At 41.1% G+C, this 21,175-nt stretch overlaps 1 protein-coding gene across 1 annotated transcript; it reads right to left on the bottom strand.

Moving 5' to 3' along the window:
- Positions 1-386: 386 nt before the first annotated feature.
- LOC138955160 (uncharacterized) lies at positions 387-13,681 on the bottom strand. The gene is made up of 3 exons (XM_070326824.1): positions 13,182-13,681; positions 4,013-4,393; positions 387-1,461 (listed from the first exon to the last, which is right to left on the bottom strand). The coding sequence occupies exons 1-3, from the start codon at positions 13,414-13,416 to the stop codon at positions 1,367-1,369; spliced, it is 711 nt and encodes a 236-aa protein (XP_070182925.1). The 5' UTR covers positions 13,417-13,681; the 3' UTR covers positions 387-1,366.
- Between the last annotated feature and the right edge of the window lie 7,494 nt (positions 13,682-21,175).

A 21,175-nucleotide genomic window follows, 5' to 3' on the forward strand; every position in this document is an offset into this window, starting at 1 on the left:
GGATCGTTTTATAAAAAAAATAATTTTAATTACAAGTTTCAGATTTCAAAGTCATCAATTAATTTGTTAGCCTCCATGCTGAAATGCAATACCAAAGTCCGGCCTTCGTCGAAGATTGCTTGGCCAAAATTTCAATCAATTTGATTGAAAATTGAGGGTGTGACAGTGCCGCCTCAACTTTTACAAAAAGCCGGATATGACGTCATAAAAGACATTTATCGAAAAAATGAAAAAAAGTCTGGGGATATCATACCCAGGAACTCTCATGTAAAATTTCATAAAGATCGGTCCAGTAGTTTACTCTGAATCGCTCTACACACACACACACACGCACAGACACACCGACACACCGACACACCGACACACAGACACACATACACCACGACCCTCGTCTCGATTCCCCCTCTATGTTAAAACATTTAGTCAAAACTTGACTAAATGTAAAAAGGAGGGGACTAAAGAGGTAAGTAAAGTAAACCCTTAAAGGCACAGTGCAGCTCACAGCCTTCGTTTTGCGTTTGTGTTGCAGCTGAGTGCATTTACAGTTCAAAAATCCTCCTATGGTAGTAAAACAAACCCAAAACTACCCAACGACGACATCTGTGAAGCTCGACAGTTTCCTGTTCACGCGAGTGCATAAATTAACCTAGTTAATACGTGGTGTTTGGTCGGAGTTCGATTCAACTGAGTGATTCCGGTTTGCTAGTGACGTGTCTTTTTGTGCATGATGTGGTGATCTACTGATCTAAATTTAGATCCAAAAATAGGTCAAGACCAGCCGGGTCCGAGTACGAAATTAATTCGTAAAAAAATCGCACTTCTTGACTCTTTGGGTGCAAGTCAATGAAACTTGGTAGTTCTTCTAACGGATAGCTGCCTGAGGTATGACTAAAAGCCCCAGGGGCTCCGTGCACCTGGATTTGACAAGTTTAGTACCTTTAATCCGTGCGACACTTTAAACTGATATAAAAGTGCATTATCTCTGGATGGTTACACATGACGATCATATGGAGTACCTTAAGCGGCACAACGAATGAGTAATGTATCCCCAATTAACTATACCTCGGCCCTCTTATATAAACATTTGTAACTCAATAAGCATTTCGTATTATGTCACAAACACAAAGGTGGATACACGCTACAATTATATATTATATTGATCAGAAAAAACATCGCATGCGTTGAAATAAAAAATAAAAAAACGGCTTTGTGGGATATATTGATTTTGGGGGTGTATATATATATATAAATTCCCTAAAACTACAATACATAAACACTTACATCGGGTATAATTATGTACAAAGCTAACAGATATAAAAACCTAGAAGGGTAAACTTCAAAGAAAAACTTAGCATTTTCAATAGGCCTACTCAGACTCCATCGGGCAACATCTGTCGTTCCAATAACCCATCGCAGACTCTTCAAGGCTAGAGGGTAGAATCCTCTTGGGTTCCGTGTTGTCTGTGTTTGAGATACAAGTAGACATACGAGAGTAAATAAATTACGTTATAACCACTATTGGTACGCAGATCACGCATACAGAGAGAGTGAGAGAGAGAGAGAGAGAGAGAGAGAGAGAGAGAGAGAGAGAGAGAGAGAGAGGGAGAGAGAGAGAGAGAGAGACAGAGACAGAGACAGAGACAGAGAGAGATGATGATGATGGAACTTTATTTTTCAAGGATAGAGGTTTAATGCGACGCCTTTTCTTACAACCGGTCCTTACTTCTAATACAAATGTATAATAAATCATAAACAAGTAAAACAACATGACAAATAAACAAATTAAACGAACGAACCAGCAAACAATCGACGATTAAGCAAGCAAGCAAATAAACACTAACAACAAAATGACAAAGTAAGCATACATGAAAATAAAAAATAAATTAAAACAACAACAACATACAAATCGAAAGCGAAACATGCAACATGTTAATTGAGGTTACACATTTAAAGTGATCGACGGTAAAATTCACACGATACCAACGTTGACACTAATGCCTACAATGATTATATGGTGTAAATGATGATGATGATGATGATGATGATGATGATGATGATGATGATGATGATGATGATGATGATGGAAAATCGAAACATAAATTCCACATAATACATGTAATAAAGAACATATTTTTGTAATTCATAAAGCTTTGCCAATTGTTGACAGCTACTTGCATATGTTAAGACTAGTATAGCCATCTAGGTAGACATATAATAATTATACAGAGCTTGTTTAAAACTCTTTAGTGAGGTTAATGATCTTATTACAGACGGAATGGAGTTCCACGCCATAGAGCCAGAGAGGCGTGACTAGTTTTGAACAAATCAATCCTGGGTATTGGTGGTAGAACATTGATAGACCCGTACCTTTCGGTGACTCTGTGAAATATGTAGGTCCTGAATATAGTTGGGCACTTCGCCATGATAAACTTTATACATCATTAAAGTCTTATTAAAGGCTGTAACTGTTTAACTAGCGGCAGGTAGTTTAGATTCTTTAACTTCAAATCAGCTGATAATTGTGCACCATTTAACATGAGTTTAGCTGCCCGACGATGTAGAGAGTTTAACTTTTTCATGTGAACATCAGAGACGCCATCCCATAGAGTTGATGCGTAATTAATATGGGATAAGGTTGGACGAGAGAAAGAGAGAGAGAGAAAAAGAGAGAGAGAGAGAAAGAGAGAGAGAGGAGAGAGGGAGAGAGGGGGAGAGAGAAAGAGAGAGAGAGAAGAGAGAGAGAGAAAGAGAGAGAGAGGAGAGAGGGAGATGAGAGGGAGAGGAGAGAGAGAGAGAGAGAGAAAGAGAGAGAGATAGAAAGAGAGAGGAGAGAAAGAGAGGGAGAGGAGAGAAAGTCAGAGAGAGGGAGATGAGAGAGAGGGAGAGGAGAGAGAAAGAGAGAGAGAGGGAGATGAGAGAGAGGGAGAGGAGAGAGGGAGAGAGAGAGAGGGGGAGGGGGAGAGAGAGGAGAGAGAGATAGAAAGAGAGAGGAAAGAAAGAGAGGAGAGAGGGAGATGAGGGAGAGGAGAGAGAGAGAGAAAGAGAGAGAGAAAGAGGAGAGAGAGAGAAAGAGAGAGAGGGAGACGAGAGAGAGGGAGAGGAGAGAGAGAGAGAGAGAAAGAGAGAGGAGAGGGAGAGAGAGAGGAAGATGGGAGAGAGGGAGAGGAGAGAGAAAGAGGAGAGAGAGGAGAGAGGGGGGTGAGAGAGAGGAGAGAGGGGGGTGAGAGAGAGAGAGAGAGAAAGAGAGAGAAGAGAAAGAGGAGAGAGAGAGAGAGGGGAGAGAGGGAGATGAGAGAGAGGGAGAGGAGAGAGAGAGAGTGGAGCGAGAGGAGAGAGAGGAGAGAGAGAGGAGAGAGGGGGATGTGAGAGAGAGGAGAGAGAGAGAGAGAGGGAGAGAGTGAGAGAGAAAAAGAGAGAGAGAGAGAGAAGAGAGAGAGAGAGGAGACAGAGAGAGGAGAGAGGGAGATGAGAGAGAGGGAGAGGAGAGAGAGAGAGGGGAGAGAGAAAGAAGAGAGAGAAGAGAGAGGGAGATGAGAGAGAGGGAGAGGAGAGAGAGAGGAGAGACAGAGAGGAGAGAGGGGGATGTGAGAGAGAGGAGAGAGAGAGAGGAGAGAGAGAGAGAGAGAGAGGGAGATGAGAGGGAGGGAGAGGAGGGAGAGAAAGATGCGGTTGTGTGGACAAGGAGAAACGGGAAAGGAGATACTGTAATCACATTGAGTGCAGACATTGTAACAATGTTTACGTGCTTTACGTGTCTTTATTACTTGACCAGATATGTTATGTTTGGTACCATTATGCCCCCTAAGCCCTCTTTTGATTTATCTAAAAAATAAAAACTTATAATGAATGCCCCATAATACCGATATTCGAAGATAATGGCGTGGAACTCGAGTCGAGAACATCATGAGTCAAAATGTCGAAGGTTGGACGAGGGTCAAACTAAAAAAGAATTAACTGTTTCGCGAGCCAAAAGGACAAGGACTGGTATTCTCACATTTGAATTCTTACTTACCCATAGTCGCAGCAGCTTCACGATATCCTTCACCGCTTTCTTGCACGGGCGTCTTCAGAGGTGTAGCTTGGGCGTCATCAGAGGCCTCCATATGATGCCCCTGAGCTGTGGGTGCTTCTTGGACAGTCTGGAGAGGAAGATTGACCTCCGCGTCTGCACCAGATCTGTCCTCAGCTCGTCGACTGAAAATGGACTGACGCTTAACCTTGACGATAGTCAGACCAAAGATCGCCAGGATAGTGACCGAGGTGACGATAGCGAGAGCTATGTAGACGACCCCCACAGGAGCATCGTTCTTGATGCTGTTGTTTGTGGGTTTCTTGCTGGGAACCTCTCTCGTGTCTGGCTTTTCTTTCTGTGCCTTGGTGTTGGCTCGGTATCCTGTGTGAAGGCAAGTAGTATTGTACTGCCGAATGTAACCGGTTTGGAGACTAGTGAGGCGGGTCGGAGATAAGGATCGACATAGGACTCGTGTGTGTGTGTGTGTGTGTGTGTGTGTGTGTGTGTGTGTGTGTGTGTGTGTGTGTGTGTGTGTGTGTGTGTGTGTTTGTGTGTGTGCGTGCGTGCGTGCTTGCGTGCGTGTATGGCGTGCTTGCGTGCGAGCGTGCATCCGTGCGTGCGTCCGTGTCTGTGTCTACCGCTTTTGGGGTGAAATTTGTCAACAACAAAAATACCGTTTCAGTGTTGTCTTGAATTTGACCATATATCTACCAACTTGTACTGTATGTCGATCAGTGCCCACTGCTCTAACGTTTCATTTGTATCCACTGGCATTCTTGTCTGCTGCTAACATTTTGTCAGTTGTGATAAAACAAATCGACCGTTTAGGTTAATAAACCTGTACACTGACTTTCTACACACTTTGTAGGGGAAGGGCTGATACAACGAATAATGTAACAAAAACGAACAATGTAACATTGTTACATTATTCGTGGGCCGCCCTTTTTTCAACTTAGAAAAAGTTAGACTTAGATTAGAAAAAGTGTAAAATAGCTCATAATACAGTCTCGGGTTAGGGTTAGCATCCACTCTCAAAAATCACATGTCACTCACATGGCATGCACGCTTTTTGCAGAATCAGTGACGCCACTCGCACACATGCACAAACAGAATGATAGACACACGCGGTTATACTCTGATTCTACCCCCCTCGCCCTCCACCCCCACCCCCACTCCCTCTTTCTCTCTCCCCTCGTTCTCTCTCTCCGGGCTAACCGTCATAACAGCCCATCAGAACGCCCGCTTCGTGCACCCAGGTCCGCAGCCAATCAGATACCCACTTTGGGCACACATGTTAACCCGTGATTTGTAAAAATGTAATCACGTAAATGCGCCCGATATTTAACTCATCATCTCCAAAGTGAAGGGATCTATTGAGAAAAAAAATTTCATTTCAGTCCCATCGCTTGGAAATTCGGGTCGCTTCCTCCCAGTGGAAAGCTAGCAGTAACAGAGTCGCGCTACCCCAAAGTCAAGGGATCTATTAGTCCCGTTTCGCCGTTATTTCATTTCACCCCATCCCATTTCGCGACATTTCACAGACCAAGTGTCATTTTACCACCATATGTGGCCATTTCTGCAAAAAGGGACATTCTTGATCTAAGCCTCTGATTGGAGAAACGCGGGGTCAAAGTTAGAGCAAAATGTAAACAAACTTTGCTGTGCTGACTGACGCCCACTTCAAGTTGAATTTCTAAAATGTTCAATGAATTATCAGCGATAGTACAATGAACAGCAATTTAAAGTAATGGAAAATAGTCTTTACAAACATTACAAACTTCTAAAAATGTTTATGTTCATTCCTCCTCAGGAAAAACACATGGAACCGATGACAAGTTGCCTGCGATGATGCCGAAAATGGCGACAGAGTGTTTTGTTGTGCTTCGAGAAACGTTTTTTCGTCGCTAGTTTTGGTCAAGTTAAAACAACTTACCTATTTTTTTTTTAATGTTTGACAGTAAACTTAATATAAACTTTCATCTGGAAGCACATTCAGCAAAGTGATGTAGCCAATTCATCACACAGCTACATTTCACTAGACGGATCTATACGCATAGTTCAGGTAGATCTGACTTTCACGCGACCGTAGCACTGTACGAAAAAGCAGACGACAAACGCAGTTGCCCGATGAAGAACAGTTACTCCCCGTTTTCATCTTTAGTTGCTTCCCTTGCTAAAGTTACTGATATTTAGATCAGTGGTTACTGACTGGGGCATTCTTTGCAGCTGTGGATTCTGATAGTGGAAGGGCAAGTCAGTCTTCTCAGTTGAACACGGAATGTTCTGCTGACAGAAGCCACTTTGGGATACGACAACGATTTTGTTGACGAGGTCAATGCTGTTGATTTAGAATAATGTTGTTGCACTTCGCCCGGACATTTGTGACTCCGAAGTCGAAGCAGATACTTTGATCACGATGGTGTTGTAAATGTAAACGTTCATGAGGACAACGCACACTACAAATCGGTTAAAGAGTTCTCCAAGAGCATATTGCGAAGCAAGGTCTTCCTCTTCCTGATCGTTTGAATGCCCGGACATCGTTAATGAGAACCTGTTGCTCTTACCGTTTGCTGTCTCCACTTAGATCTATGACAGTCTACAATTTCAGGTAAGTTACGATATAGACTGCAGTGTGTGTGTGTGGTGTGTGTGTGTGTGTGTGTGTGTGTGTGTGTGTGTGTGTGTGTGTGTGCGCGCAGCTTGTGTGTGTGTGTGTGTGTTGTGTGAGGGTTTCTGTATGTGTGTGCGTGTGTGTGTGTGTGTGTGTGTGTGTGTGTGTGTGAGAGATAGAGAGAGAGAGAGAGTGGGTAGATAGAGGAAGAGAGATGATAATGACGATGATGATTTTGATGATGATGATGATGATGATGATGATGGTGGTGGTGGTGGTATGTGTGTACGTGTAGTATGTTTTTAAACTCCTTTTTACATTTAGTCAAGTTTTGACTAAATGTTTTAACATAGAGGGGGGAATCGAGACGAGGGTCGTGGTGTATGTGTGTATGTGTGTGTGTGTATGTGTGTCTGTCTGTCTGTGTGTGTGTGTGTGTGTGTGTGTGTGTGTAGAGCGATTCAGACTAAACTACTGGACCGATCTTTATGAAATTTGACATGAGAGTTCCTGGGTATGAAATCCCCGAACAATTTTTCATTTTTTTGATAAATGTCTTTGATGACGTCATATCCGGCTTTTCGTGAAAGTTGAGGCGGCACTGTCACGCCCTCATTTTTCAACCAAATTGGTTGACATTTTGGTCGGGTAATGTTCGACGAAGCCCGGACTTCGGTATTGCATTTCAGCGTGGTGGCTTACAAATTAATTAATGACTTTGGTCATTAAAAATCTGAAAATTGTAAAAAAAATATGTTTTTCATAAAACGATCCAAATTTACGTTTATCTTATTCTCCATCATTTGCTGATTCCAAAAACATATAAATATGTTATATTCGGATTAAAAACAAGCTCTGAAAATTAAATATATAAAAGTTATTATCAAAATTAAATTTTCCAAATCAATTTAAAAACACTTTCATCTTATTCCTTGTCGGTTCCTGATTCCAAAAACATATAGATATGATATGTTTGGATTAAAAACACGCTCAGAAAGTTTAAACGAAGAGAGGTACAGAAAAGCGTGCTATCCTTCCCAGCGCAACTACTACCCCGCTCTTCTTGTCAATTTCACTGCCTATGCCGTGAGCGGTGGACTGACGATGCTACGAGTATACGGTCTTGCTGCGTTGCATTGCGTTCAGTTTCATTCTGTGAGTTCGACAGCTACTTGACTAAATGTTGTATTTTCGCCTTACGCGACTTGTTTTATTTTAAAACCAATGTTACTCTCTTTCTCTCAGTTTGGTGGCGTGGACCAGCAAACAAGTCCAGCAATTCACCGGACAGTGCAACAACAAAAGACAGAAGTGCCTGGCCACAAAGCAGGTGTTCGACAGAATGGGGCAACAGCAATGTCCAGCCGGTTCCAGTTCCAAGGAAATCAGCATGGTTTACCCTTGGGAATTTGCTCAGTAGGTAAAGCCATATTAATACTTTACACAATTTGTCAGTACTTAAAACAAGTCGCGTAAGGCGAAAATACAATATTTAGTCAAGTAGCTGCCATTTTTCAGCAAGACCGTATACTCGTAGCATCGTCAGTCCACCGCTCATGGCAAAGGCAGTGAAATTGACAAGAAGAGCGGGGTAGTAGTTGCGCTAAGAAGGATAGCACGCTTTTCTGTACCTCTCTTTGTTTTAACTTTCTGAGCGTGTTTTTAATCCAAACATATCATATCTATATGTTTTTGGAATCAGGAACCGACAAGGAATAAGATGAAAGTGTTTTTAAATTGATTTGGAACATTTAATTTTGATAATAATTTTTATATATTTAATTTTCAGAGCTTGTTTTTAATCCGAATATAACATATTTATATGTTTTTGGAATCAGCAAATGATGGAGAATAAGATAAACGTAAATTTGGATCGTTTTATAAATTTTTTTTTTTTTTTACAATTTTCCGATTTTTAATGACCAAAGTCATTAATTAATTTTTAAGCCACCAAGCTGAAATGCAATACTGAACCCCGGGCTTCGTCGAAGAATACTTGACCAAAATTTCAACCAATTTGGTTGAAAAATGAGGGCGTGACAGTGCCGCCTCAACTTTCACGAAAAGCCGGATATGACGTCATCAAAGACATTTATCAAAAAAATGAAAAAAACGTTCGGGGATTTCATACCCAGGAACTCTCATGTCAAATTTCATAAAGATCGGTCCAGTAGTTTAGTCTGAATCGCTCTACACACACACACACACACACACGCACGCACGCACATACACCACGACCCTCGTTTCGATTCCCCCTCGATGTTAAAATATTTAGTCAAAACTTGACTAAATATAAAAAGGGGAAACAATACAGTTATATTTGTGTTTATGTGCTGTTTTCTCCAACAAAGAAGCAGACACACAGACACACACACACACACACACACACACACACACACACACACACACACACACACTACATTTTCGATAATGTCACCATACCATACCAGCTTAGAAATGGCAAGTGGATAGGTACCCAAAACCAGATTTGAGCTGTGCAAATAGTGGTTAGTAAATAATATGTTGATCAACTCTGTGGTTGCCTTTGTTTCAGAGAAGCAAATCGTCTTCCTTGCGAATGAGGCAGGGATACAGAGGAGGGTAACAACTTCAGTCTTCGGCATGGTGCATCAATACTTAGGCATGCATTTTTGTGTGTGAATGAACAGCACAAATCCATTTTGAAAATGTCTTGATCGTCGGCCACATCAAGTTCGACCCTGAGTGGCATTTCAGTTTGTTGAAAGTAAAGGGAGACGTTCGAAAGCAGAGTGCACGGATGACATTTTCAATTCAGTGAAGTGATGGACAGACTGACAGACCCACGTGTGCAAGGGCACACAGCACCATGTTACTTTCTACAACTGGAAGCTGTATTTACCAAGGAAACTGAACAATTAATCCTTGTTATAAAATTTAGAAGTACCACAACTTCAAGTCGACAAGTGTGTGTGTATTGTTTTCAGCAGACAGCCTCAAATAGTTTGTGTTTGTATGTGCGTGGGTGAAGAAAGAATAGAACATGGAGGGGGGAGAGGTAGTATGAAAGAAGAAGAAATATTCGAGAGAAAAAAAATCATATGGCTAATTGTTTTTTCTTCTGCATGGGAGGAGAGAATGATAGAAAAAGACGAAAAAGTAAAAATTAGGGTAACGTTACAAAAAGGGCAATAACTCTGGAATGAAACATTATTTTGACCTAAAACCATACAAGTATTAACGGCAGATGATTGAACTTACTATTTCCCGGCAAAAGTTTGTTTTTAAAAGTTTGGCCATTTTAAGTCATTTTGGGGGTATCTCTAAAAAAGGGTCATAACTCCGTGAAAAATAAATTTGAAGGTCTGAAATTCTCACATCACGTTCTAAATATAACAGTCTGTCAAATAAAATCCAAAACTCAAAATCGATAAATTTGTCAAAAATGTCCCTTTTCGCAGAAATGGCCACATATCATGTACCATTAGCTACACATTCCATTTTGGCGCAATCCCGTTTCGCCGTTAGCCCATTTCGCCCCCATCCCATTTTTGCGACATTTCACAGGCCAAGTGTCATTTTACCAACATGTTATGTACCATTAGCTCCACTTCCCATTTTGGCGCAATCCCGTTTCGCCGTTATCCCATTTCGCCCCCATCCCATTTTCGCGACATTTCACAGGTCAAGTGTCATTTTACCACCGTGTCATACCACTAGCGCCACATTCCATTTTGTCGCCATGCCGTTTTGCCGTCATCCCATTTCGCCGCCATCCCTATTTCGCGACAATTTGGATTGTGGCAAAAATGGGATTTCGCGTAAACGGAATGTCTCCCTAGTTGAATGACGCAGTAAAGTAGTATAGTGAGGCTTGGCAAGAAGAATAAATCAAAAATGGGATGGCGGCCAAATGGGATGGTGTCAAAATGGGATGTCGCGCTATTGTTATGACACGGTAGTAAAATGACGCTTGGCTTGTAAAATGTCGCGACAATGGGATGGGGGCGAAATGGAATGGCGGTGAAACGGCATGGCGGCCAAATGGGATATGATGTCAAAATGGGATGTCGCGCTATTGTTATGACATGTTAGTAAAATGACGCTTGGCTTGTGAAATGTCGCGAAAATGGAATGGGGCAAACATGGGACGGCGGCAAAATTAAAATGGGATGGGGCAAAAAATGGGACGGCGGCAAAATAAGATTGCACCAAAATGGGATGTGGATCTAAAACCACCCCCACCACTCTGACAGCGTAGAGGCTCTAAGTAAGAAAAATTAATAATAATAAAAGGCATGCATTACTTTGTGGAATGCGATATTTTTACATTTTTACATTTTTACAAATCGCGGTTTTAGGTTCGACGTGATTTGTAAAATGTTTTTACATTTTTACAAATCACGGGTCATTCGCATCATTACGCACGAATTTGTGTGCATCACAATAATTATCAGTCTAGTGTTTCCTAGTGAATTATATTTATAGAGAAAATCTCGATAACAATTTCAAGGAAAAGCTACATCCGCCACGAATAATGTAACAATTGTTACATTATTCGTTTTTGTTACATTATTCGTTGTATCAGGGGCTCCTAATATGGACCGGCTCTTAATATGGACCACCTCCAGTGTTCTGACAAACTAGCGGCGCTAGAACGCTCAAAACTATTTCATTCGCTGTATTCACCCTCTAAGTTGCAAAAACACAAATCTCAAAACCGTTATCTTTTTACATTAATTTAGTCAAGTTATGAGTAAATGTTTTAACATAGAGACGAGGAATCGAGACGAGGGTTATGGTGTGTGTGTGTGTGTGTGTGTGTGTGTGTGTGTGTGTGTGTGTGTGTGTGTGTGTGTGTGTGTGTGTGTATATAGATCGGTTCCGAGAAAACTACAAAACCAATCTTCCTGAAACTTAACATGAGAGTTCCTTAATTATAGATCCCCACCTACTTTTTTCTTTGTTGTGACAAGTGTCTTTGATGACGTCATATCCGGCTTTTTGTGAAAGTTGAGGCGGCACTGTCACGCTCTCATTTTTAAACCAATTTTGTTGAAATTTTGGTCAAGTAATCTTCGACGAAGCCCGGACTTTGGTATTGTATTGGAGGCTTACAATTTAATTAATGAGTTTGCTCATTAAAGTTGTCATCAAAATCAAATTTTCGCAAAGAGATTCAAAATTGATTGCATCGTATACTGTATTCTTCTTCAAATTCTGAATCAGAAAATGTATGCATATGTCATGTTTACTCTTAAAATGTGATCACAATTAACGAAAATAGGTTAAATTAGTACTGCGAATAAAATTTAAGAAATCGATCAAAAAATGATTTCATCTGATCCTTTATCATTTCCTGATTCTAAAAACATATACATAGGATATGTTTTATTCAAAACATGCTCAGAAAATTAAAAAGAATACAGAAAAGCGCGCTTTCCTGCTCAGCTCAATACGCTAACGCGCTATTCTGGCTTGTCGCTTTCACTTCGTTTTGCACGTGAAAAGTGAGCGAATTCCTTGTCGCAGGGATTGACGAGCCTGTCTTGTCTTGGTGAAAAATGCAGTGCGTTCACTTTCATTCTGTGAGTTAGACAGCTTGACTAAATGTAGTAATTTCGCCTTACGCGACTTGTTTTCACTTTTGGCAGCGTTCACTCTAAATTGTCCGCCTAAAACGGACTCGTTTCTGTCCACAGCCAAAGCTGTCATCACTCAAAAATTGCTATATGACATCTAAGACCGTATTTGTTACATTTTAGCAGTGTTGACCCCGAGTTTCTACTGCAAACAAAAATAAAAGCAAAATCTCAAAGTACGTGTGTGTTGCCTAATATGGACCACCTTCAACAAATTGAAGACAAAACCCAGCTAAAGGCTATTTTCATTAATATTAAGAAGCTTGCTAAAAAATAACCCATAATTAGTCCTAGAGATTTAAAAAAAAATATATCAAATAGTCTTCTTTTCGTGATAGTTGATAATTTCACTTATTTTAACTCTATTTTTGATAAGCTTCTTTAGTTTCCTGGCGTGCTTTAAATAATGCTCTCATCAACCCGAAACAAATAAATCTAAAGCATATTTTAATTAGTCTGACTTGCACACTAAGTTGTATCATGTTATTTTGAAGTATAGGGGGCTTTTTACAGTGATTCGTGCAGGCCTCTTCACTGGTCCACATTGCGCGCCCAGGCTCTTAATATGGACCATTTGTGATTTTTTTCTGTATTTACTTTTTGCTGAATGTCTATCAAAGCTAATTCACTCTAATTAGGCCTAACGGTTAACCTAAGAGAGAAGTACTACCAAACACAAAATGAAACTTCTTCGCAAGAAAACAAGCTAGTTATAAAGCATGAAACAAAAAGTGGTCCGTATTAGGTTGTTGTTGTTGTTGTTGTTGTTGTTGTCGTTGTACTTCTTTGTCTTTTTTCAGAATCACCGGTCCTGTCTTTCATGTTTTATCATCATCATCATCATCATCATCATCATCATCATCATCATCATCATCGCAGGCGGCAGCAGTAAAAGCATTATCGTCATCGTAAGAATTTTTTTGTTTATAGAACTTACCAGGACATTTAGCGTCACACTCCCCCAGTGTTCGAGTGACGGTGGCATGACAGCAAATGTCACAGCATGACTCACATTTCTCTGTTCCATGGTCCCAGAATCCATCTTCTTTACAGCGGTCATTCTGGCCTTGGCCCGGAATGGACAGCCCTTCTGCGGGAATGGTCGAAAACGTGATCACGAAAAAACACGCAGTGACAAAAGCCGACATACTCCTTGGTGTAGCTGCCGCCATGGCCGGTCGATCGCATCGGCTGCTCGCGCACTGGAACGTGGCTGCTTGCACAAAACCTCACAAGCAGAAAGTCAGTCCGGTTTTGAGTGTCTTTTCCCACTTGTCACTTGAGCAGTAAGAGTAGAAATGTACACTATATACAACAACGACGAATCAGCGAAAAAAAAAATGCACGAACAAGTGGTTATGGTCCCAAAAATCAGAAAAATCTCATTCCCGCAGAAGAGCCATGTCCTCACAAATCGGCTGCTAAGTTCTTTCTGGTGTGTTCTGGCTGTCCTTTGCGTATGTATTCAAGGTGAGAGAAGGCTGGTCGACTGCACTGGTGAATTTCATCAGACGTTGATTCAAATCGGGAAATTCCGCAAAAGGAGGCCTAAGCTGAAAGTAAAATAAAAACAAGTCGCAACACGGGGGGCTCATTGATTCGACAAAGTCTGGCGGCGGAACGAAGTTCAGGGGTGGATGTGCAGTGAGTGCTGGGACGGGGCGGCGTGGGAGCATACTGGGAGAAGGAACAAGCGTCGGGACAAGCAAAAAGAGAATGAAACAAACAAACAAAAATAAAATAAATACATAAAGAAGAAAAGAAGAGAGAGAATGAAAAAATGAAAAAACAAAAACAAAAAAACAAGTCGCGTAAGGCGAAAATACTACATTAATTTAGTCAATCTGTCGAACTAACAGAATGAAACTGAACGCACTGCATGTTTTCACCAAGACAGTATAGTATCGTCAGTCCACTGCACGTGTACAACGCAGTGAAATTGACAAGCCAGTATAGCGTAGTAGCAGTTGCGTTTAGCAGAATAGCGCTTTTTTCTGTATCTCTGTTCTTTTTAACTTTCTGATCTTGTTTTGAATCCAAACATAACAAATCTATATGGTTTTGAAATCAGGCATTTACAAGGAATAAGATGAAATTGTTTTTAATTCGATTTCTGAAAATTTTATCTTAATTCGAATTGTCATATTTTTACATTTTTGAGCTTGTTTTTAATCCGAATATAACATATTTATATGTTTTTGGAGTCAGAAAATAGTGAAGAATAAAAGAACATTATTTTTGGATCAATATTTAAAAATTTAATTTTAAATACAATTTTCATATTTTTAAAGACCAATATCTTTTATTAATTTGGGAGCCTTCAAGCTGACATGTAATACCACAGTCCGGCCTTTGTCGAAGAATGCTTGACCAACATTTTAATCAATTTGGTCAAAAAATGAGGGCGTGACAGTGCCAACTCAACTTTTACTAAAAGCCGGATATGACGTCATCAAAGACATTTATTGAAAAAAGGACAAACTTGTCCTGGAATATCATCTTGAAGAATGTTTATGAAAAGTTTCATGAAGATCACACACACACACACACACACACACACACACATATATACACACACACACACACACTCACACACCACACATACACACACACATACTCACAAACACACTCACACACACACCACACACACGCACACACATACACACACACACACGCACACACACCACACACACACACACACACACACACACACACACACTTACATACATACATACGTACGTACACACAAACACCACGACCCTCTCTCTCCTAACGACTATGATAGCCACACTGCAGTTTATGAAATATAAATGTGAAAAACACAGCAAAATAACGGAGACACGGACAGAGACACAGGCACACACACAAACACACACACACACACACACACACACACACACACACACACACACACACACACACACACACACAACAAACCAACAATGTTTGACCGGATTCAAAAAAGAACAAAAGCTTGGACTTACGGGCCGTTTTCCAATAAACAAAACGAATCTTTCTTTTTTTCTTCATTTTTACATTTAGTCAAGTTATGACTAAATGTTTTAACATAGAGGGGGAATCGAGACGAGGGTCGTGGTGTATGTGTGTGTGTGTGTGTGTGTGTCTGTCTGTGTGTGTGTAGAGCGATTCAGACTAAACTAATGAACCGATCTTTTTGAAATTTCACATGAGAGTTCCTGGTAATGATATCCCCAGACGTTTTTTTCATTTTTTCGATAAATGTCTTTGATGACGTCATATCCTGCTTTTTGTAAAAGTTGAGGCGGCACTGTCACACCCTCATTTTTCAATCAAATTGATTGACATTTTGGCCAAGCAATCTTCGACGAAGGCCGGACTTTGGTATTGCATTTCAGCTTGGAGGCTTAACAATTAATTAATGACTTTGGTCATTAAAAATCTGAAAATTGTAAAAAAAAAAAAAAAAAACAATTATAAAACGATCCAAACTAACGTTCATCTTATTCTTCATCATTTTCTGATTCCAAAAACATATAAATATGTTATATTCGGATTAAAAACAAGCTCTGAAAAATAAAAACATAAAAATTATGATCAAAATTAAATTTTCGAAATCGATTTAGAAACAATTTCATCTTATTCCTTGTCGGTTCCTGATTCCAAAAACATATAGATATGATATGTTTGGATTAAAAACACGCTCAGAAAGTTAAAACGAAGAGAAGTACAGAAAAGCGTGATATGCAGCACAGCGAAACCACTACCGCGCGAAACCGTCTCGTCGGTTTCACTGCGTTTTGCACGAGCAGCGGACTACGGTCATTGTGAAAAAATGCAGTGCGTTCAGTTTCATTCTGTGAGTTCCACAGCTTGACTAAATGTAGTAATTTCGCCTTACGCGACTTGTTTTTCTGTTCCTCAGGTTATACGATGTCGCTATCCTCAACCTGTGGTCGAGTCCACAAATTTAAAGTCCAATAGTAAAGCTTGTCCTACAGGAGAAAGTCATTCAGTATTTATGTTCATATTTTGTGTGTACGTAGTTTTATTGATATCGTTGATTCGGTCTTGGCATGCGAGTGTTTTTGGTATGCTTGCTTGTATTGAATGAAAATCTAAACCGCACTTTTAGGACAATCAGGATTCCGAACCTTGGGCTGTAAGTATTTTGTGGTGTGTACTTCTGTATATCATGTATGCCTTGTAAACTTTGAACTCTAAGCCCAGAAGATATATTCTTCAACTTGATTCTCAGTAGATGTTTCATTCACGTCATGCTTTGTACTGTGTAGGTTTGAGTAGTACAATGCGAAACACTGTTTAAACTATCAGCACTAGAGTGTGTATAGTTAATTACAAGGGGAGTCCCACTATCCCCATTTCTCGCTAAATAGGCAACTTCCACGTGGCAAGACTTGAAGCGATGCAATAATCACGTGATATGCAGATTGATACCACTGAGCGATACAAATTGTCTAGGTATATAAAGCTGAGGGGCTAAAATAGAATTGGCTGTGTTACCTGCGCGCGCTTACCAGCGTGTTGCATTCTTATGAATTTTCAGGCTAAATTATTGTCTTTACTGTGTATGCATCAAATATATGTTGTATCGCATGCACACACGCACACCTCGCGCACATGCCTTTCACACACACACACACACACTCACACACCACAGAGAGAGAGAGAGAGAGAGAGAGAGAGAGAGAGAGAGAGAGAGAGAGAGAGAGAGAGAGAGAAACTGAGAGACGAGAGTGAGAGAGAGAGAAAGAGAGAGAGAGAGAGGTTGGAGAGAGACGAGAGTGAGAGAGAGAGAGAGAGAGATTATTTTTAGTTTTATGAAGATTTTTCAAAGATAATAACTCCGCATATTGTTATGCTCTTTGACATCAAGAAACGACATTTCTCTACATATCTGATTACATGAAACAGTACTTATAATGCACCGTTAGCCTACTGACCTATGCGTCAGAGTGATTCACTGCCAATGGTTGAGTGCAAAATAAACAGTGGCAAGATCAAAATAGGTCCACAGGCGCAGGTAACAGCGTCAGCAACGTGAGTAGGTGTTCATATAGAGTAGTGCAGATAACGGGACGCACAACGCATATGTCATGTGCCTGGGGTTTGCACAACTGACCACGTCAGGAACGATACACACAAAAACAAGGTGTTTTGATGACAGGAGACATGCAGGTTCGAGGTCATCGCATGGTGCTTTCCCTTTTCCCAGACCCTGGTGATTTCCCTTAGCACTGCGGTGTCCATAGCAACAGAATAAATACATTCAAAGGCTCAGTCCTTCTCGTGTAAAGCGATTATGTTCTCTACCGCAGATTTGTTCATGCTTGTACAGGGGGTAAGAGAATAATTATTCAAGTGCATGCAAAAAAGCCAATTTGGCAGCTTGAAGAGTCGGATTGTTTTAATGTTTTATTCTATTGGTGAACGTATTTCTTAAGAGACACCTCTACAACAATCTTTGACTTTGAAACAGCAAAACAACAACAAAAACAACACATCATCATCATCAACAACAACAATAACAACAACAACAACAACAACAACAACAATAACAAAATGTCCATCGAGGATTAATAGCGGCCTGCAATGATATCATTGATGGCCGCAGGAGCGGTCATCTATTGGAATGCATTCGGAGAGGTGACATGTCTCGTTTGTTATTACCGTTCTCACGAGATCAGTTACATTTTTTTCTCTCTCTCTCTCTGTATACATGTATGTCTTTGTCTGTGTCTCCCTCTGAGTCTCTCCGCTTCTGTCTTTCTATGTCTGTCTCTGTCTATGTGTATGTGTGTGTCTCTCTTGCTCTCGCGCTCTCTCTCTCTCAGTCTCTCTCTCTCTCTCTCTCTCTCTCTCTCTCTCTCTCTCTCTCACATCCGACTCCAGGCACATAGGTCAAAGCAGAGGTTAACTTGAGCGCACGTGTACCCAGCAGGAGGGGGGTGATTCGGGTTAGAAGTTGGGTAAGCACTTTGGTCTACAGTCTTTGGGTTATAGCTTTCAGTGGAGAAGATGCCAACATGAAATTGCACTATGCTCTACTATTTATTGTCCTTGTCTATCGGACACGAAGAAGGGAAGCTACAATCGCCCCAGACCATACATACTCTTTGTTTCCTGAGCCTGGACCATTGAGACTGTTACCTCATAGATCTGTTCATTCTTCAGTTTGTCGGTGTCAAAAGTTATACCCCCATTCCACACAGCCGTTCTAGGTCCCGTTTCCGTACCAACAAAGGACTGCTGCCACAACAATGGAACGCTGCGCAAACGGCCGTGTTTGGCATCTTTCAGCAGCCTATATTAGTCTGACCATAGTGGCAGCCGTCCTTGGTCGGTAAGGGAACGGGACCTAGAACGGATGAATGGTATGACAACTCAGTGTGTGAGAGCGCTACCGTTGCGTTACCGTTGTTAAGTTCCTTTAACGATCCAAGCGTTCCGTTACCGATGGGTTGAGATTCCATTACCGTTCATTCTGATCGGGAGGGGAACGGCTAAAAATGTGAACATGCAGCCCAAACTCAGCCGTCCCTACCGACCCTACCGTTCAAAGCAGTTCCGTTAAAGATCAGTTACGTTCATTGTGGTTCTCTCCCGATCCCTCCTGTGCCCGCACCGTTCCTTGGCCGGTCGGTACGGGAACGGGACCTAGAACGGTTGTGTGGAAAGGGGGTATAAGACTCGACCACTTGGCTTATGGTGGAGAAAGATGGAAGCTCTCTGGATATAATTGAAGAGGAGTAGTCTTCCTTTTAGAAAATATGTACTCTGCCTTGCAGATTACAAATTTGTGCTGTCGGGGCTGGGTAAAGGGAGTGGAGGGTAAGGGGGTGGTGGTGGGTAAGCGAGGGGTAAGAGACGAAAGAGAAAACTGGACAGGGAAAAGCCACTGCCTGAAGTATTCAATAAAGCCACACACACACACAAAAATTACCACATGCAGGTTTTCAATTCATATTTTTGCAAAGTATCTGCACAAGCATTGTGCCTCTGTGAGTATGTTCGTGGCTGCTTTCATGGGGTGCCTGTATCCTCAGGAATTTGAGGATTTCTTTTATCTCTCTTTTTCTGACACTGTTGATTTAACGTCATTTTCACAGGACAGTTTTTTTCCTTTCAGTTATAAGTTCTAGTAGTTTGACCTTGTTGTTTTAGGACAAGTAGAGCTCGTTCACCAGTAGCAAAGACTCACTCAGTCCGTCAGTGTGCCTGATTGTGTGTGATGGGGAGGGGGGGGCTCTCCCGTGACCGGCCACTTGCAATGTACGGACAGGTTTGCACTGGCCCAAGGGTGTCCGTTCATGAGAGGGACTGCTGTAACAGCAAAACTAGTGTGATACATAAGTAATCAATTTATCCACTTGACTATATTCACAACAGGGACCTATCACTCTTCTTCGCATGTTTTTATGCCTACGAATTTTCAAATACTCTGCAACACATGTAACCCAAATTCAACATGTGCCCGTACAATACCGCTTCTTTTATGAAAACATTGCTTCGGCCATGTTGATTTTAATCAACCAATTTTCTTGTTTTATTTTGTAACTGACACACCTTCATGCCACGTTTAAGGTTTCAACTGAAAGGGCATACATTTATTGGACTGTTTTTACATTTAGTCAAGTTTTGACTAAATGTTTTAACGTTGACTGGGAATCGAGATGAGGGTCTGGGGTATGTGTGTGTGTGTGTGTGTGTGTGTGTGTGTGTGTGTGTGTAGAACGATTCAGAGAAAACTGCTAGACCGATCTTCATGAAACTTCACATGAGAGTTTCTGGGTATGATATCTTTCGACGTTTTTCTCTCCATTTTTTCGATAAATATCTTTGATGACGTCATATCCGGCTTTTAGTGAAAGTTGAGGCTGCACTGTCACGCCCTCATTTTTCAACAAAATTGATTGAAATGTTAGTCAAGCAATCTTCGACAAAGTCCGGACTATGGGATTGCATTTCAGCTTGGAAACTTAAACATTAGTCAATTAGTTCGCTCATTAAAGTTGTCATTAAAATCGAATTTTTCGTTACAGATTAAAAAATGATCGCATTGTATTCTTCACCTTCTCCTGAATTCAAAAATATATAGTACCCGCTATTACGAGTTAGTCGTGTGACAGAGAGTTTTCTTGCACACGAGACTGTAGATGTCTCACGACGGCGTAGCCGAAGTGAGACAGCAGCAGTCGAGTGTGCAAGAAAACTCTCTGTCACACGACTAACTCGCAATAGCGATTATGTCTCACAGCATAGACATAGAAAGACAGAAATGAGTTTTGGGGGACGAAATAACAGGCACAAAAGAAGACTGAAGAACACAATTGCCCTTTTGCACATACCCTACACACGCATGCGCGCAGAAAATAGATTCAATGCGTTTCGTGTCTTTTCTGGTTGAATGCATTCAACAAAGTATCAACCAACGTTTCTGAATCTTTCAATGAAAAACTTACATAAACTTATTTTGAACCAAACAGCACATACCAACGAAAGCTAAACACACAAACACACACGCGCACTAACACAGATTGAATGCAAAGCGCGAACGAACACGGAGGATTTTTGTAGGTCAGGCAGTCGTGGGAAAGTCCACCCGAAATGTTCCACAGGGGAACTGGTTGTGTTTGTATTGTTTTTTTTCTCACAGTGATGTTGATGGTTTTTACAGTGCCGTTTTGAAAGAATATTTTCCGAATTCGGGGCACACTTTTGACTTTTGGTTCGTTTATCTCGTCGAAGTAACATTCGAGTGTTTCTAAATCAAAACCTTCCAACACCGCTGGTGCAGATTAGACCTGACTGACTGTCTGCGTGCGTGTTAGAGCTGAAGACAAAGCCTCAATCGCCAAAGCGTCACCTATCTGTAGGTCCTGAGCATCGGATGTACGTTGATACGCAGGGCCGGACCCAGGGGGGGGTTCC

The sequence above is a fragment of the Littorina saxatilis genome, unplaced genomic scaffold, assembly GCF_037325665.1.
Source record: "Littorina saxatilis isolate snail1 unplaced genomic scaffold, US_GU_Lsax_2.0 scaffold_922, whole genome shotgun sequence".
Lineage (NCBI taxonomy): Eukaryota > Metazoa > Mollusca > Gastropoda > Littorinimorpha > Littorinidae > Littorina > Littorina saxatilis.